The sequence below is a fragment of the Bufo gargarizans genome, chromosome 11 (genome assembly GCF_014858855.1).
Source record: "Bufo gargarizans isolate SCDJY-AF-19 chromosome 11, ASM1485885v1, whole genome shotgun sequence".
In the NCBI taxonomy this organism is placed as follows: domain Eukaryota; kingdom Metazoa; phylum Chordata; class Amphibia; order Anura; family Bufonidae; genus Bufo; species Bufo gargarizans.
This window is the reverse complement of record NC_058090.1, coordinates 66,292,084-66,310,576: the sequence shown is the minus strand read 5'-3', so window position 1 is coordinate 66,310,576 and position 18,493 is coordinate 66,292,084. Positions and strand designations below refer to the sequence as shown.

Sequence of the window (18,493 nt, the reverse complement as noted above, 5' to 3'; positions counted from 1 at the left end):
AAAGAGACTGGATTTTTACGTATTATTGGTACATGTCAGGACCCCCAGCCAGGATCTCTACCCTCGAGCACCATCTCTCCTATTAATGAGAGATACTTTTTCCAATTGCTGGAGTCTGTAGTGCTGCATATCTTTAGTTATTTTAGGTTGCTGCATTACACGGGACTATCTAACCAATCACCTTCAGAATGAGAACTTAGAAGTGTCAGTCTAAGGGGGGTTTTAGTACCAGATACAGATGTTTCCTTGATGCTAAACCTAAAAGACTAGCCATTATCAGAGGGGTCCAGGTTGGGATGAAAGTGCAGAACATATTTCTCCACACTGCAATAGCACAAGGTTCAGAAGAGGATTCCTGGGTCTTTATTTCCCTGTTTCTCAATGTCAAGGTCAGCCAGAAGTATGCCACCGTGTGGCCAGAGACAGACCTGCAATGGAGCTTTATACAGAAAATGGCGATATAGAAGACTATTGGTGTAAACTTGACACTTACATCATAACTGTAGTCTGAATCATTAGTCACAGTAAGGTCAGCTAGGTCCCCAAGTCCCAGAACACTCTCAAGGACATCTTCTGATCCCATGATGAATGTCTTCCCACCTCCAGATGGAAACGTTATGGGCTCGGCTATAAAGAAAAAGGTATTTTTAGTTGAATAGGCAATATATAAGTCTATTTCCAAAAGTTTCAAACTGTTTCCAAAAGTTAAGATCTTCCGTATCATGACAAGTGAAAGAACACAGCACTCCACTGTATCTACTGTACAGAGTTCTCTCCCTGAGGGATTCGTACCTTCCTCTGCCCTCCCACCTTCATGATCTGTTATTCTGGTTGGTGAACGGGACGGACTCAGGATGCCTGGAGGGATGCGGGACAGTTCCTCATCACCCAGGTCCGCAATCATATCGTGCAATTTCGTCCGGTTTACCCCTGAAAAGTAATCACAGTGGTTCTTGTTGAAAAGGTCTTCCCTACTTCTAGTCCTTTATGCATCCCAAAAGTGGATACCTCCCTTAGAGGAGTTTAGCAATAAGACATTGGGAATCCCAGCAGTACCTTTAGGCTACTTTTACACAGTCCGTGTACATGACCGCGAGGTGCAGGACAAAAACAGAACAGATACAAATCTTTCCATTATACCCCATCTCTGGCTCTGGCTCACAATCACCGACGTGTGAAAGGTGCCAGTATCAGAAGGCAAGTAGCCAGTGAACATTACTGCCAGCATCAAATCAGCGGCAACAGCGCATATAGTTGTCAACTGATGTGGCTAAAGATTCGCAAAGATTTGCCAAATGAAGCTAGCTAAAATAAGAAATAAAGCCTGTATTAGACAGGCAGCTGAGCAAGCGATGGTCGGGAAGGAAGTGTTTCCAGTAGGCAATCGCCTGCTCGCTAGCAGAGGAGACCACTGCTATTACATGTAGCGATGATCTCTGCAGCATGGGCAGAAGCGATCACTATGCCATCGCTCATCCCCATACTGTCTGGTGGTTTACTATTACCGGAAGGTAGCACGATCTGCCGCCAGCAAGTGCTGAATTTTAAACATGCTTAAAAATCAGAACTGCCCGATGCATTTGCTCGTTCATCGGGCAATCGGTGGCAATGTTACACTGCAAGATGATCGCAAACGAGCGTTCCTGCGGACGCTAGTTAGTGGTTATCGGCCAAGATATCTGGAAGAGTAATACGGCCTTAAAAGTGCTCACATAAGTAAATACAAAAACACACACACAGTGCATCCAGAAAGTCTTCAGACCCTTCCACGTCTCACATTGCTATGTTGTGTGCGGAAATAAAAAAAACAAACCCATTGCACTCAATACCCCATAATGACAAAGTGAAAACAGAATCTCCTAAATCTCTTATAATTTATTGAAAAGGAAAATTAAATTGAAATATTGCACTGGCACAAGTATTCAGACCCTTGACTTTAAGGGGTATTCCGGTAAAGTAACTTAATTTTTGAAAAACTGCATTAAGTCTGCAAGCTGTAACCCACCCAGAACCTATACCTATATCCAGAGCTTCAATTCACCTTGCAGTCCATTTGTCTAGCTCCTGTGTGAGCCTGCAATAGGGATCGACCGATTATCGGATTTACCGATATTATCGGCCGATATTCAGGATTTTGAACACTATCGGTATCGGCATTTATTTTGCCGATATTCCGATAGTGTATGGGGAACACAGATCGCGCTGCTGACAGCGCTCTCCGTGTTCCCCTTAGCAGCACAGGGGAGAAGGAGCAGTGTCTCCTCCCCCTGTGCTGCTGCTGCCGCCAATGTAAGGACAGGGGACAGGAGGAGGGGAGGAGCTATGGCCACTGCGCCACCAATGAAGCTTAATCTCTCATTTATTCATATACAGGAGGCGGGAGCTGCAGAATCACATAGCCGGCTCCCTGCCTCTATGAGCTGTAGCTGCGATCTGCGGTAGTTAACTCCTCAGGTGCCGCGGATCGCAGCTACTGCTCATAGAGGTCGGGAGCCGGCTATGTGATTCTGCAGCCAGCTCCCGCCTCCTGTATATGAATGAATGAAAGAGGGGTTGTCCAAGTTATATTTATTGATGAGCTATCCCCAGGATAGGTCATCAATATCAGATCGGAGGGGGCCCGACACCCCCTCCGATCAGCTGTTTGAAGAGGAGACTCGCACGGTGTCAGCGCTGCCTCCTCTTCACTGTTTACCTTCTAGCCGTTGCATCTGCAGTGGTGAGCAGTAATTACACCCAAGCCTTCCCATTTATTTCAATGGACAACCCCTTTAATCTTCAATGAGTGCAGTGCGCCCCCCCCCCCAACCTCAGTATTAGACATTGGTGGCGCAGTGCGCCCCCCCTCCCCCCCCCCCAGTATTAAGCATTGGCGGCGCAGTGCGCCCCTCCTCAGGATCCCCTCTCCCCTGTTCCTCCGATCGGAGCCCCAGCAGTGTAATGCTGGGGCTCCAATCGGTTACCATGGCAGCCAGGACGCTATTGAAGCCCTGGCTGCCATGGTAAGCTCCATGCTGCTGTGTGCACAAAGCACAGAGAAGCAGGGACAGTGTGAGCTCCTATTCACCCTGATAGATCTCTATCAGGGTGAAAAGGACAAGGGTTCTAATCCCTAAGGGGGCTAAAAGTTAGTAAAAAAAAAAAAAAAAAAAAGTTACAAAAATAAAACACCAAAATATTAAGTATAAATGAAAAAACGAGATTTTTGTGAACTCACCTTGTAAAATCTCTTTCTCGCTTTATTCATTGGGGGACACAGGACCATGGGTATAGCTTGCTGCTGCCACTAGGAGGCGACACTAGGCTGAAAGCTGTTTGCTCCTCCCCTGCAGGCTATACCCCCTCCAGCCTGGAGAGAGCATATCAGTTTGTGCTCCAGCAGTAGGAGAAACATACCGAAACAAAACAAAACAGGAAGACCACAGTCCAACCAAACAACCGAACCTGACCTCAGTCCCAACCGGTAACTTGGACCACTGGTCTCAGTAGAAACCAACAACAATGGGTGGGTGCTGTGTCCCCCAATGAATAAAGCGAGAAAGAGATTTTACAAGGTGAGTTCACAAAAATCTCGTTTTCTCGCTCATATCATTGGGGGACACAGGACCATGGGACGTCCTAAAGCAGTCCCCAGGGTGGGAAAACCGCTGACTCCACCTCCACAGTCGAGCCACTACACTGCGGCCTGTAAGATCCTACGGCCAAGAGCAGCATCCGCCGATGCGAACGAATGCACCTTGTAGAACTTGGTGAAGGTGTGCAACGAAGACCAAGTCGCTGCCTTACACAATTGAGACGCCGAAGCGTGGTGAAAGTGTGCCCAAGAAGCCCCGACCGCCCTGGTCGAGTGAGCCGTGACGCCAGGCGGAGGAACCCTGCCTTTGGAGCGGTAGGCCTCGTGAATGGCCGATCTAATCCACCGAGCAATCGCCACCTTGGATGCCGCCAAACCCTTCCGAGGACCCTCCGGAACTAGGAACAGAGAGTCCGCTCGCCGAAAGGAGGCGACCGCGGCCAGGTAGATCCGTAAGGCCCGCACTACATCCAGACGATGAAGCGCCACTTCCCTAGGATGAGAAGGTTTAGGGCAAAGCGAGGGGAGGACAATGTCCTCATTGACATGGAACGCCGACACCACCTTCGGCAGAAACGACGGCACCGTCCGGAGCACCACCTTATCCTGATGGAACACCAAGAAAGGCTCCTTGCACGACAGTGCCGCCAGTTCCGACACCCGACGGATGGACGTAATGGCAACCAGGAATGCGACCTTCCACGACAACATGCGGAGGGAGACTTCCCGCAGGGGTTCAAACGGCTCGGACTGAAGTGCCACCAGCACCAAATTCAGATCCCAGGAATGTAACGGTGGCCGATATGGAACCGCGGTGTGCGCAACACCCTGCATGAAGGTCTTGACGGGCCCCAGCACCGCCAGCGTACGCTGGAAAAATATGGAAAGGGCCGAAACCTGCCCTTTCAGCGAACTTAGGGACAGACCCAGCTCCAAACCCGCTTGAAGAAAGGCCAACACCGTAGGGAGGGAAAACCTCCTGGAGGGGAGGTCCCTGTCCTCACAGAATTTCAAGAACGACCTCCACGTACGATAGTAGATTCTCGCAGAGGAGGGCTTCCGAGCCCTAATCATCGTTCGAACGACCGCATCCGAGAAACCCCTGTTCTTCAGCAGGAAGGTTTCAATAGCCACGCCGTCAAACGCAGCGTATGTAAACCCTGGTGGAAGACTGGGCCCTGTGAGAGCAGGTCGGGCCTGAGTGGAAGAGGCCACGGCGCGTCGCCCAGGAGCAGAACGAGCTCCGAGTACCAAGCTCGGCGCGGCCAGTCTGGGGCAATCAGGAGCGTTTGAACACCCTCCATCCTGATTCTGCGAAGAATCCGCGGTAGGAGCGGCAGCGGCGGGAATACATACAGAAAACTGAAGACGCCCCACGGCGCCACGAGTGCGTCCACGTCGTAGGCCATCGGATCCCTTGCGCGAGACAGGAAGCACGGGAGTTTGTGATTCAACCGAGATGCCATTAGGTCCACTTCCGGGCGACCCCACCGGAGGCAAAGGTCCTCGAACACCTCCGGGTGGAGAGCCCACTCCCCCGAGTCCACCGTCGTTCGGCTGAGGAAATCCGCCGTCCAATTGTCCACGCCCGGGATGAAGACCGCCGAGACCATCGGGACATGGGCTTCCGCCCACTGCAGAATCCTCGCGGCCTCGTCCATCACCGGTCCGCTGCGCGTCCCCCCCTGGTGATTGATGTAGGCGACCGCTGTGGCGTTGTCCGACTGTATCCTGACCGGACGGCCCCGCAAATCGGTGGTCCAATGGCAAAGGGAGAGGTAGATGGCCCGGAGCTCCAGGATATTGATGGGTAGTCTGGACTCCGACAGAGACCAGACACCTTGGGCTGTCCGAGTACCGAAGACCCCTCCCCAACCGCGGAGGCTGGCGTCGGTCGTAATCACCGTCCATGACACCGGCAGGAACGACTTCCCTGACGACAGGTTGTCCGGAATCATCCACCAGGCGAGAGCCTCGCGAACGGGCTGAGGCAGCGAGATCCTGAGGTCCAGTAGAATCCCGGGACTTGTCCCAGGAGGACAGGATGAGCCGCTGAAAATCCCTGGTGTGGAACTGGGCGAACGGTACCGCCTCGAATGAGGCCACCATCAGCCCCAGAACTCGCATGCAGTTGCGAATCGATACCTTGCGATGCCGGTTGAGCAGAACCACTGCATTCCGAATGCTCAATCTCTTGTCCAGAGGGAGACGGACCACGGCGGCCTCGGAATCCAACGTCATACCCAGGAACCTGATCCGAGTGGTCGGAAACAGGCATGACTTCCTTCGGTTGAGAATCCAGCCGAAGCGAGTGAGCGTGCTCATCGTAATCCGAAGGCTGTCTGCGCATTGCGGCGCTGACGGGGCTTTGACTAAGATGTCGTCCAGGTATGGGAGAAGGGTAATGCCCCTGGACCGCAGAATCCCCAGAAGGGGTGCCAGAACCTTCGTGAACACCCGCGGGGCCGTCGCCAGACCGAATGGCAGCGCGACGAATTGGAAGTGATCCGACTGGATGGCAAATCGGAGGAAACGTTGGTGCATGGTAGCAATAGGTATGTGGAGATAGGCATCTTGTACGTCCAAAGACGCCATGTGCTCCCCCTGCACCAACGAGGCTACAACGGAACGAAGGGATTCCATTCTGAACCTCTGAACCCGTAGATAGCGATTCAGAAGTTTGAGGTCCAGCACCGGTCTCACATCGCCCTCCTTCTTGGGGACCACAAACAGGTTGGAATAAAAACCTGTGAACCGCTCTTCTGGAGGTACCGGAGAAATAACCCCCCGCAGAAGTAAGGACTGGACGGCGTTCAAGAAAGCCGCGGCCCGGACGGGATCCCTGGGAGGCTGGGAAGGGAAGAAACGGTTGGGGGGAAGGGACCTGAATTCTATTTTGTAGCCCGAGGAAACTACCTCGAGCGCCCATGCGTCCGGAATGTGGGCGTGCCAAATGTCCTGGAACAGGAGAAGACGCCCCCCCACCTGAGAAGGTGGGGACAAACCTTCATGCGGAAGGCTGCTTACCTGGCGCTGGGCGAGGTTGCTGGGCACGTGGACGCCAAGCCTGCTGGGGCTTAAAGGATGGGCCCTTCCGCCGATCCTGGTTGGGTGGTCCCGCCGCGGAGGTGGGGACTGAACGGGTGCCCGAGAAACGGCGAAAGGACTGGAAGCGTGAGGACGCAGGTCTGGACTGAAAAGGCCGCTTCGCTTTGGGTTGGGGCAGATGGGTGCTTTTGCCACCCGTAGCTTCTGAGATTATGACATCCAGTTTCGGCCCGAAAAGCCGAGCCCCAGAAAACGGAAGCTTTAGGAGAGAGCGTTTAGAGGAAGAATCAGCCTTCCAGGCCTTGAGCCATAACTCCCTGCGTACCGAGGTGGTAGAGAGCTGAGGCACGAGCGACCATCGATCCAGCATCCAGTGCCGCTTCACAGATATATTTTCCCGCATGTGAAATTTGGAGCGCAGACAACTCGAGCTCAGCAGGCGGGAGGTTGGACAAAATGTCCTGGCTTAACCGGATGGACCACTCCGAAACCGCCTTGGCTACCCAGGCGGACGCGAAAATCGGACGCAGCGCCGAACCGCTCGCCGTAAAGATTGACTTGGAGAGCGACTCTACGCGACGGTCCACCGGGTCCTGGAGTGACGAACCATCCGCTACCGGAATGGTCGTAGATTTTGCCAGTCGAGCCACCGGCGGATCCACCTTCGGCGGGGAGGACCACAGTTCCACTGTCTCGCGTGGAAAGGGGTAGAGAAGGTCCAGGCGCTTTGGGATAGCAAAACGCAAACCTGGCTGGTCCCAAGCCTTGTTAACCACAATAGAAAAATCCTCGTGCAACGGGAAAGCCTTAGGAGTCTGTTTCGCACGCAGAAACGACACCCCTTGTTGGCTAGTGGAGGGAAGATCCTCCTGAACCCGGAAGGTGTCCCTTATTGCCGAAATCAGGCTATCCACCATGGAAGCAATCTGAGAAGAGTGCTCCAGATCCATATCCGCATCGGAATCCCCGAGCTCACCCTCTGACAGTGCGTCGCCTAGCAGGGAGGACGCCTGTGACTGGGATCCAGGAGCAGGGGGGGATGCAGAGGCGTCAGAGGAGGAACGGTTACCTGCTCTGGGGCGCTTACTAGGAGGTCTGCCTCTGGTTTGCGTGCAATGCGGTTGCGCGGATTGCACCGGTGGCGATTTATCTACCAAACGACCCAACAGAGAAAGGGTGGAATGGGAAACCTTAGAGAGGTCCTCCACTGCCCGAGACAGGGACCTTGCCCAGTCTGGTTCCCCCTGAACAGGGCGATCTAAGGCTTCTGTGGGCTGCAGTGTTCTAGGGGGATTGCTCTGCGCAGGCTTCTGACAAGCCGAGCACAGGGAGAGTGACTGGCCCCGAGGGAATTTGGCTGAACACACTGAGCAGGCATAGTGAGTGGTCACACAGGTTGCCTGAGGGGGGTCAGTGGCCGGGTCAGACATGGTTTGATATCCTGCTGAACGGGGTATCTATCTCCTACCAGAGTGGAGCGGGAGCCAAGGTCCTGTGTCCACCACGCTGCGCTGGGAGGAAGAGGAAGTTTCAGCAGGGCGGGAGAATAAGCCACGCCCCCTGACAGCCCGGGAGCGGCAGGATAACGAAGAAGGTCGCAAGCGCCGCCCACCCCTGTGCACGTGACCGCAGCCGCGGCCAGCGTGCCTAAAGTCCCCGATAACATGGCTGCCCAGAAGGGGCCGCTTCGCTGCAGCAGAGGGGAAGAACCCGACACCGCCGTGCGGCCGCGAAGGTCCCGGCGCGCCGCGAATAGCGCATCTGCCCTGCGCAGTGCCGTCTGCGACCGCACGGAAAGACGCTGCCGTGCGCTATGCAGCGGCGAAGACGGAGGGAGACGGAGCGGATAGGTCCGCGAAGGTGCCGGCGGAACGCACAGGGTGCGGGGGCGCGGGCGGGCGGCCAGGCGGGCGGGCGGGCGGGGCCACTCAGGGGCACTGGTGCCGTGCAGTACGGCATGCTGTTATACCGCGAGTGGGGGCCTGGGATGAGTCACTTACCTATCTTCATCTGTAGACTTCACCCTCAGTTGTAACACCAGCAGGACCACCCTACGACCGCTGGCACCAGGCAACAGGGGTCCGGGCAGAAGAGGGCTGAAGAAAGGGTAGTCCTGTAGCTGGGGGGAAGCAGGGGAGCGAGGCTGCCCTGGTCCGCTTTTTCTTCTTGGGGCGGCAAGGCGGTGAACGAGGTACACCGGCCCGCCTCCCGGGGATGCAGGGACGCAAGCGACCCTGGACCCCCCATCCGGATTCTGGAAAAATAAAAAATAAAATAATCAAAGTGCCACCCTGCAAAGCAGGGAGGTCTGCCTCCTACGACACTAAGCTAAAAACTGATATGCTCTCTCCAGGCTGGAGGGGGTATAGCCTGCAGGGGAGGAGCAAACAGCTTTCAGCCTAGTGTCGCCTCCTAGTGGCAGCAGCAAGCTATACCCATGGTCCTGTGTCCCCCAATGATATGAGCGAGAAAGAAAGATTTACAAAAAAAACTACACATTAACAATAAACATTAATTTTCAGCAGATTTGTGGGAATTTGTAATTTTTTTTTTCAAAAATAAAAATTCCCAGAATATCGGTATAAATTATCGGCTATCGGCCTGAAAGTTCACAAATTATCGGTATCGGCCCTAAAAAAATCAATATCGGTCGATCCCTAGCCTGCAACACACAGTATCATGGCGCCTGATGTGCCCTCACAATACTACAATCCCCACAATGCCTAGCTTTCTTGCTGTGAGTGTTGATGTTTATTGATTGGCTGCCTGATATACAGTCCGGTCACGCTCCCTCTATTCGGTAATCACCAGCACACTGACACGCCCTTTGTTACACAAGACATTTAGGCTACTTTCACACTGGCGTTTTTGTTTTCCGGCATTGAGTTCTGTCACAGGAGCTCAATACCGGAAAAAAATTGATCAATTTTATCCTAATGCATTCTGAATGGAGAGCATTCTGTTCAAGATGCATCAGTTCAGTCCCTCTTGCAGATTGCTGTAGTTTTCTCTCCGGCTAAAAATACTGAATGCCGGACCCGGCATTAATTTACATTGAAGTGTATCAGTGGCAGATCCGGCATTAAGTGTTCCAGTAAAACGGATCCAGCTTTCCGGTCGGCACATGCGCAGACCTTTAAATATGCAAAAAAATGTATACCAGATCCGTTTTTCCAGATGACACCGGAGAGACTGATTCGGTATTTCAATGCATTTGTCAGACGGATCCGTCTAACAAATGCCATCAGTTTGCGTCCGGATTGCTGGATCCGACAGGCAGTTCCGGCGATGGAACTGCCTGCCGGAATCCTCTGCCGCAAGTGTGAAAGTACCCTTAGCTAGAGGATTGATAGCAACACACTGAGCATGCTCGACCTAACAAAGGTCCAGAACTACAAGTCAATGCCATGGTATTTCATGAGGAAACAGTGGGTAGCAGAGGAAGAAAACTAATTTTATAACTACTGAACAGTAAATATGTGAAATTTACATGATATTAGCCAATTATTGATGATTAATTAGTCTAAAACAAGTCATATTTATGGTAACCAGAATACCCCTTTAATGCACCTCTGGCAGTGATTACAGCCTCCAGTCTTAATGGGTGTAATGCCACAAGGCTTGCAGACCTGGATTTGGTCATTTTCAGCAATTTTTTCTGCAGACCCTCTCAAGATCTCTCAGGTAGTATGGGGCCTGCCTGTGCACACTAAATTTCAGGTCTCCATGTTCAGTTGGGTTTAAGTCAAGGCCATGTCCAAAAAGGATGTTTGTCCCCAAGCTGCTCCTGTGTTGTCTCAGCTGACCCCTTCCTGACCAGGCCTAATTTTGCAAATCTGACATCTCACTTTATGTGGTAATAGCTTTGGAACGCTTTTATTTATCCAAGACATTCACAGATTGTACTTCATGACAGTCATACATTTTAGTCAATATATTTCACCTTTATTTATAAAAAAAAATCCCAAATTTTTACCCCAAATTTCCTCAAAATATTTATTACTTAACATTCCCCATATGTCTACTTTATGTTGCGATCATTTTGTAAATGTAATTTTTTTTAGGACGTTAGAAGGCTTAGAATTTTAGAAGTAATTCTTAAAATTTAAGAAAATTGCCAAAGCCCACTTTAAGGACCAGTTCAGGTCTGAAGTCACTTTGTGGGGCCTACATAGTGGAAATCCCCCATAAATGACCCCATTGTAGAAACTACACCCCTCAAGTTACTTAAAAATGATTTTACAAACTTTGTTAACCCTTTAGGTGTTCCACAACAATTAAAGGAAAATGGAGATTTTCCATTTTAATCAATTTTTTTCTTTAACACGTCAAGGGTTAACAGCCAAACAAAACTCAATATTTATTACCCTGATTCTGTGGTTTACAGAAACACCCCACATGTGGTCGTAAACAGATATAAGGGCACACGGCAGGGCGCAGAAGAAAAGGAGTGCAATATGGTTTTTGGAAGGCAGATTTTGCTGAACTGGTTTTTAGATGCCATGTCCCATTTGATGCACCCTTACAGTAGAAACTCCCAAAAAGTGACCCCATTTTGGAAACTAGGGGATAAGGTGCCAGTGTTATTGCCACTATTTTGGGGTACATATGATTTTTAACTGCTCTATATTACGTTTTTGAGAGGCAAGGTGTTTTGGCACGGTTTATTTTTTAAAACATTCATGCGACAGGGTAGATCATGTGCTATTTTTATAGAGCAGGTTGTTACGGACGCAATGATATTAAATATGTCTACTTTCTTTCAGTTTTACATAATAAAGGATTTTTGAAAAAAAATTATGCTTGTGTGTCTCCATATTCTAAACGCCAATTTTTTTATGCCAATTGTCTTGTGCAGGGGCTCGTTTTTTGCAAGAACAGTTGACGTTTTTATTGGTACCATTTTTGGGTACATGATTTTTTGATCATTCATTATAACACTTTATTGGGCAAGGTGACCAAAAAAATTGGTTGTTTTAGCAGAGTTTTTATTTATTTTTACAGCATTCACCTGAGGGGCGGACGTGGCGATACCCAATATGTATAGTCAGAGCCATAGTTTTTTTTTATTTTTTGACCGATTGTCTTAGCTAGAGTCATTTTTTGCGGGATGAGGTGACAGTTTGATTGGTACTATTTTGGGGGGCATATGCCTTTTTGAACGCTTGATGTTGCACTTTGTGATGTTAGGCGACCCAAAAAAAAAATATGGCTTTTTTGGCGCTTTTTTTTTTTCTACAGCGTTCACCCGAGGGGTTAGGTAATGTGATATTTTTATAGAGCTGCTTGTTTTGGACGCGGCGATACCCAATATGTATACTTTTTATTTATTTCCCTTTAACACAATAATAGCATTCTTTGAAACAAAAAAAATTATGTTTTAATGTGTCCATGTTCTGAGAGCTATAGTTTATAAAAAAAATTAGCGATTTGATTATGTAGTTCATTTTTTGCAGGATAAGGTGACTTTTATTGGTACAATTTTTTGATCACTTGGTGTTTTTTGTGACAAAAATGGCTTTTATTTTACACAGTTTATAAAAAAAATAAAAATTTACGGTGTTTATCGGACTGGGTGGATCATCTGATATATTTATAGAGCCGACTTTCACGGATGCGACAATACCAAATATGTCTATTTTATTTTAAAAAATTATATTCTTAAATTTTTTTTTATATTAACACTTTTATTTTATACCTCTGGGAGACATTTAACATCACCCCCCACCTTCACATAACCGCTGGGCGGGGACAGGAAGCGCATAGCGCTTTCCCTCGACCCTGACCAGCATTCCTGTCCCAGCCACTGAAAAACACACCCACAGCACAATGCTGCCATCCCCATGCTTCCCTGTAGAGATGTTATTGGGCAGGTTATTAGCAGTGCCTGGTTTCCTGAAAACTCACTTTAAAATCTATATATGAGTGAATCTCATCATGCTCCGAACAAAAATAATTCTTCTGAAATTATGATTTTCTATAGATCATTATTAAAGAGCACCCATCAGCAGGATCAACCCGACTGAACCAGGCATACAGCCTGATAAGTTTAGTTCGGGTGAATAAAATGATACCAGCCTTGTGAAAATCGGTGTTGGCTTTCCTCATTTGCATTAAGATTAAAGGTCTTTGTTGTCTGGAAAGCCACAAATGATTTTCACAAGAGAGGTATCATTTTCATAAGCAGGATCAACCCTACCAGGTAGTGTCTGGTTCAATTGGGTTGATACTGATGACAGGATGGAAGGGATACTAGCAAAAAGACATAAGAAATTGTATGTGATCATGGAAAATCTCCACTTACTCTTAGCCCCCTTTGACCCCTTGCGCTCCGTCATGTACTGCTCCTTGAGTTTATTAATCAGAGACTGGTCTACATCCCAAACTTCAGCAGTTGGGGACAGGACGTCCTTGTCTGCATGCAGATGTTAGTAAAAGAGAGAGCACATGTCAACAGGTCATTAATGTGTTAGTATTTTCCAATGATATACTTGGGATTGTTAGGCAGAGTTCACACTAGGGTTTTGATGGTTGATCTGTTAAACGGTCCATCTCATAAATAGGAGTCACAGTGATACAAAAAGCATCAGGGTCATTCTGCTCACAAATTACATAATACAGTGCTGTGGAAACAGATTTCTTTTGAACATTTGTCACACCTAAAGGGGTTGGCCGCTATCGGGCCACTTATGACCAATGTGTAGGTAACTTACCATATTTAATAAGCCACGTCCCTTGGAAACCAAATCTCCTGTGCTGTTCATACAGATGACCTGTCCATAAGATGACCACACATCACTCAGTCTCCTTCATACACACACAATGCACCTGCCCCTGTGCACTTACCCTGCTGGGAGTTCGGTGCAGTGTGTTAGAATGGAGGCGATTTTCCTGGTCACATGATCCTTCATCAGCAGCCATTTTATGGACAGGATCTCTGTGTGGACAGCATGAAAGATATGGCAAACAGGGTATACCATACCATATAAAATATAGATAATGGTGCAGAATTTCAACAAAGGCTATACTGATAAGTGCTATATAGTTGTCACACCCTGCCCCGTGAGGCCTGAGAAGATCTGACAGACTTGCTACACGTTAGTCTTACAGATTGTTCTGTTTCTTTGTTGTGGTTTTGGGAAGGATCCCTCCTCCCCACAGGTTCTGCTCATTAGCTAATTAGTGGTGCTATTTATACCCGCCTCTCACTATAGCCCTTGTGGTTTATATTTGCTTCTGGCGTTCTCAGCTGGTGTTTGGTGGATCTCCTGCTCCCCGTCCGTCTTAAGCTAAGTCCTACTTATTCCCTTTTGTTCTGGCGAGGCCTCAAGAAGACGCTGGTTCCTGCACCTTGCACTAGGAACCGGTTGTCTTATCTCCAGCTCCTCAGCTGAGGTTTGTTTGAGTTTCAGCTAGGCTTAGGTTCCAGCGCATGAGCACTTCCACCCTTAGGATTTGCTCATGTTGTCAGGGAAAGGCTCAGGGATTGTCAGGTGGTGACCTTTCCCTGTTCCCTAGCTTTGGGGCCTAATCTGGTGTTTTGTTGTATTTGGTTTGCTTCCCTTCCCTCACCTACCGTGACAATAGTCATCTCATAAACACAATGGTCGACACTACCAGAAAGTGGCTAACCCCTTTAAATGTTTAAGATTATCAAACAAATTTGAATATCGGAGAAAGATAACTGCTTTTTTTTATTTACTTAGGTTATTAAATTACGACCATTAATGGGGAATTTTTTTTATCCAAACCAACCTGGCCCTATGTGAAAAAGAATCTCCCCCCCCCCCTAATGAAAATGAATTAACTGATTACTTTTTCACAGCACTGTAAATATGATATACCGTATGTATTAAAGGGGTTTGCCAAGATTTAGCAAAATGTAAAAAGCAAAAATCTTTAAAAGGGGTTATCTTTGCTCATCTTTAAAGGGGGTTATCCAACTCCTATAATGAGCCCCCAATCCAACACCCAGGCACATCATATAGGTTATACTTACCCAGCTCCCTGGCACCCACATAGAGCAGCCAATAGCAGGCAGTGATGGGAACGAGCCTCCCTAGGTTCGCTCGCGTCAAGGCTTTCTATTGGCTGCTCCCCCATTAGTGGGCTCATTCTAGGGGATGGATAACCCCTACTGCTGCTCCAGTTCCTGTAGGGCATGCAGGGCTGATGTTGTCAGGCATCAGAGCAGCAGTGCGGGACCAGCAGGACATTTTTTAAGTGAGTAAGGTTTTTCTTTTAATTGACCTGCTCCTTGTTCCCTGACAAATTTAACTAAATCTTGGAGAACGCTTTTAAGGTCACTGTGCAGTGGATTGCACGCCTGATGCAAAAATAATGTGATCTAAATAAGTTTAAAGTTATAAAAATAATGGGAAAAACACTGGAGGTTAGGAAATACTCGGGTCAACTGAAAAAATAAAAATAAAAAAATTACAGATTATCATCAGTTGCCCAAAAGAGAAATACAAGTGTGAACCTAGCCTTACAAAGAGCCTGTTAGTAAGACAAAGCTACTAAGGAGCGGACAATGGGATACCCCAACAGAATTACACTAGTGTGTGCAATTACACCTGGAAAAGGGAAGGAGAAATGGAGTAGACCTTGCAGGATCCTTTTTAGAGCTGATCAGGTGATATACCTTCTAACTCCAAAGAAGGTGAAAGTGCTTTCTTATCCGCCACCCTGATTTGGCGCTTTTGGGGGTTAATAAGTGGGTGTAACTACACTCAATAGTGCAACTCTACAAGGGAATCAGTGGGCGCTCAGATTTAAAGTCAGTCTCAGAGGCATGATTTCTAGGATTTAAGAGTTCAGTAAAATGATATTCATTAGTAGGTTAGAGATGAACAGTTTCGAAGAAGTGCGACACGTCAGTGCCATCACTGATCCGATAGAGAATAAACATATGGCATTCCACAAATTACCAGTGCCCTTGTGAGTCAGAAGTTCCCATGTAGGGATGAGCGAATTTGCAGCAGCTCCGTACAGTATTAGAATGTATTGGCTCCGATGAGCCTAAGTTTTATTGCTTTGCAAAGTCTCGTGAGACTTCGTGTAATAACGTCATTAATTAATTTGCACTGTAAAAAAACATTTCCCGAAATCTGATTTGGTTCCAAGTGGAAGTTGATTCGCTCATCCCTAGTCCCATGCACATTACCTGGCTGCCTGCAATCTCCGGGTTCAGCACACATTGATGGTAATGTACATGGACAGCTTTAGAGGATGCCCTATTTCACCTTTAATACTTAGTATTGAGGCACAGTCAAACCCTTAGAAATGTCGCTATCACATATCAAATGTTTTCCTAAAGTGCAGTGACTCTTTAGAACACACAAAGATGAAGGTCATCAAATGACTAGTTCTTGAACTAGTAGTAAATACAAAGATTAAAAAAAGATTAAAGTGGAACTCGTTTCAGTTTATTTTTAACCACTTCCAGACCAGGCCTAATTTTGCACTAATGTCACTAATAACTTTGGAACACTTACTCATCCAAGCCATTCTGAGATGGGTTTTTTTTGTGACACATTGTAAGTCATGTTAATGGTAGATTTGAGTCAACATGTTTTGCCTTTATTCATAAAAATGCAAAATTTACAGAAAATTTGGAAAAATTAACTATTTTCTAAATTTCAATATATCTCTGCTTTTAACCCCTTCACTGCCGAGCCACTTTTCACCTTAAATCGCAGGCCAATTTTTGCAAATCTGACATGTGTCACTTTATGTGGCAATAACTTTAAAACACTTACTTATCCAGGCCATTCTGAGATTGTTATCTCGTCACATATTGTACTTCATGAAAATTTCATTTTTATTTATAAAAAATTACCAAATGTACCAAAAATTTGAAAAACATTTCCAAATTTCAATTTCTCTTACTTTTGTAATAAATAGTAATAGCTATTACTAAAGTTATTACTTTACATTCCCCATATGTCTACTTCACGTTTGGATCATTTTGTGAATGCCATTTTATTTTTTGGGGGCGTTACAAGGCTTAGAAGTTTACAAGCAAATCTTGAAAATGTATAAAACCCACTTTTTAAGGACCGGTTAAGGTCTGAAGTCACTTTGTGAGGATTACATAATAGAAACCACCCAAAATGGCCCCATTTCAGAAACTACACCCCTCAAGGTATTGAAAACTGATTTTTACAAACTTTGTTAACCCTTTAGGTGTTCCACAAGAATTTATGGAAAACTGAGATGAAATTAAAAAATTTCCGTTTTAATAAAAAAAATTCTACTAACAAAGCAAGGGTTAACAGCCAAACAAAACTCAATATTTATTGCCACGATTCTGTAGTTTACAGAAATCGGGGCAATACCATACGTTGTCGTAAACTGCTGTACGGGCAGACGGCAGGGCGCAGAAGGAAAGGAATGTCATATGTTTTTTGGAAAGCAGATTTAACTGGGATAATTTTAAGCTGCCATGTCACATTTGAAGACCCCCTGATGCACCCCTAGAGTAGAGTAGAGTAGAAACTCCAAAAAAATTACCCCATTTTGGAAACAACGGGATAAGGTGGCAGTTTTGTTGGTACTATTTTAGGGCACATATGATTTCTGATTGCTCTATATTATACTATTTTTGAGGCAAGGTAACAAAAGAAATAGCTGTTTTGGCAGAGTTCATTTTTTGCTATTTACAGTGTTTCTGACAGGTTACATCTGCTATTTTTATAGAGCAGGTTGTTACGGACGCAAAAATACCAAATACCAAAAATTTTGTGTTTTTTTGTGTCTGCATATTCTGAAAGGCATTTTTTTGGGGGGAGGGGGTGTGCGGCTGTCTTATGTAGGGCCTCATTTTTTGCAGGAAGAGATGACTGATTGGTACTATTTTAGGGTGCATATGGCTTTTTCATCGCTTGCTATTGCACTTTTTGTGATGTAAAGTGACAAAAAATGGCTTTTCTTACACAATTTTTTAATATTTTTTTTACGATGTTCACCTGAGGGGTTAGTCCTGTATAGGGACACAGATAGTAAACATATTTGCAATGTATTTCATTAGGTTAATGGGCGACCTTAATACTTAACTTTTAATAGTCTTATAAAATGTTGCCCAATAGTTAGCTATAACAAACTCATAATAGTGCAAACAAAAAACACAGTGGTGCCAAGTTATATACAAGCTAAAGGAGTGGTCTCTTCCCTTACACATCCCTACTCAAATTCCTCCCTACACACAGAGGGTACTAATTGCTCACCCTACAAAGGGCGACCCCACCATGTACCTCCTGTCTCCTTAGATGTCCCTACGCTGGTTGACTGTCCAGATTCGTCAAAGGACAGTAAATGAGGAAAAAGAGGACCCTAAGGTTAGCTGAATAAGCTTGTCCAACGTGTTTCATTGACCAGTAGGCCAAATCATTAGGGGACTCACAGCAGTAATCTATAGTACATAAGTGATTTAGATAGTACACTTAGCTTTTGAATGGAGTTAGTGACTCCGTTCAATGTAGAGGTGTAGTTTGGAGGTCTCAAGCCATTAAAATTTAAGTATTAAGGTCACCCATTAATCTTTTGAATAATTTACAATAATCGGGTACCCATATAATTGTAACCATTATTGACCATATTTTTCCCGAGGTCGTGTGATTTATTGTACTTCATTAGGGAAAGAGGTTTCTTTCCACTAGAAAACAGGATGTAAAGAGTCTTCTTAGCAAAGCTCTAAAAGGGTTGCTGGACAATCTGTCGTCAGCATACAGAGGCTTCCAACCCTGTCGCTTGCCACTACCCCAACCTCCGGACTACGTACATCTGCCCTAACTTTTACCGCCCATCACCCTGCTTTATTTACGCACTCCGTGTTCGGTCACAGATATTGAGATAAAACCAGGCGCGGCT

At 46.8% G+C, this 18,493-nt stretch overlaps 1 protein-coding gene across 4 annotated transcripts in view; it reads right to left on the bottom strand.

The window, feature by feature from the left end:
- The window catches only part of STRN3 (striatin 3), an 83,702-nt gene that overhangs the window by 14,071 nt on the left and 51,138 nt on the right, over window positions 1–18,493 (bottom strand). The window contains exons 8-10 of one of the 4 annotated variants that reach the window (XM_044272526.1): window positions 12,927–13,037; window positions 793–930; window positions 494–627 (exon numbers count right to left, since the gene is read on the bottom strand). In XM_044272526.1, the coding sequence (XP_044128461.1) occupies window positions 494–627; window positions 793–930; window positions 12,927–13,037 (383 nt within the window). The remainder of the gene's footprint in view (window positions 1–493; window positions 628–792; window positions 931–12,926; window positions 13,038–18,493) is intronic. The other 3 variants (XM_044272523.1, XM_044272524.1, XM_044272525.1) reach the window with 3 other exon arrangements.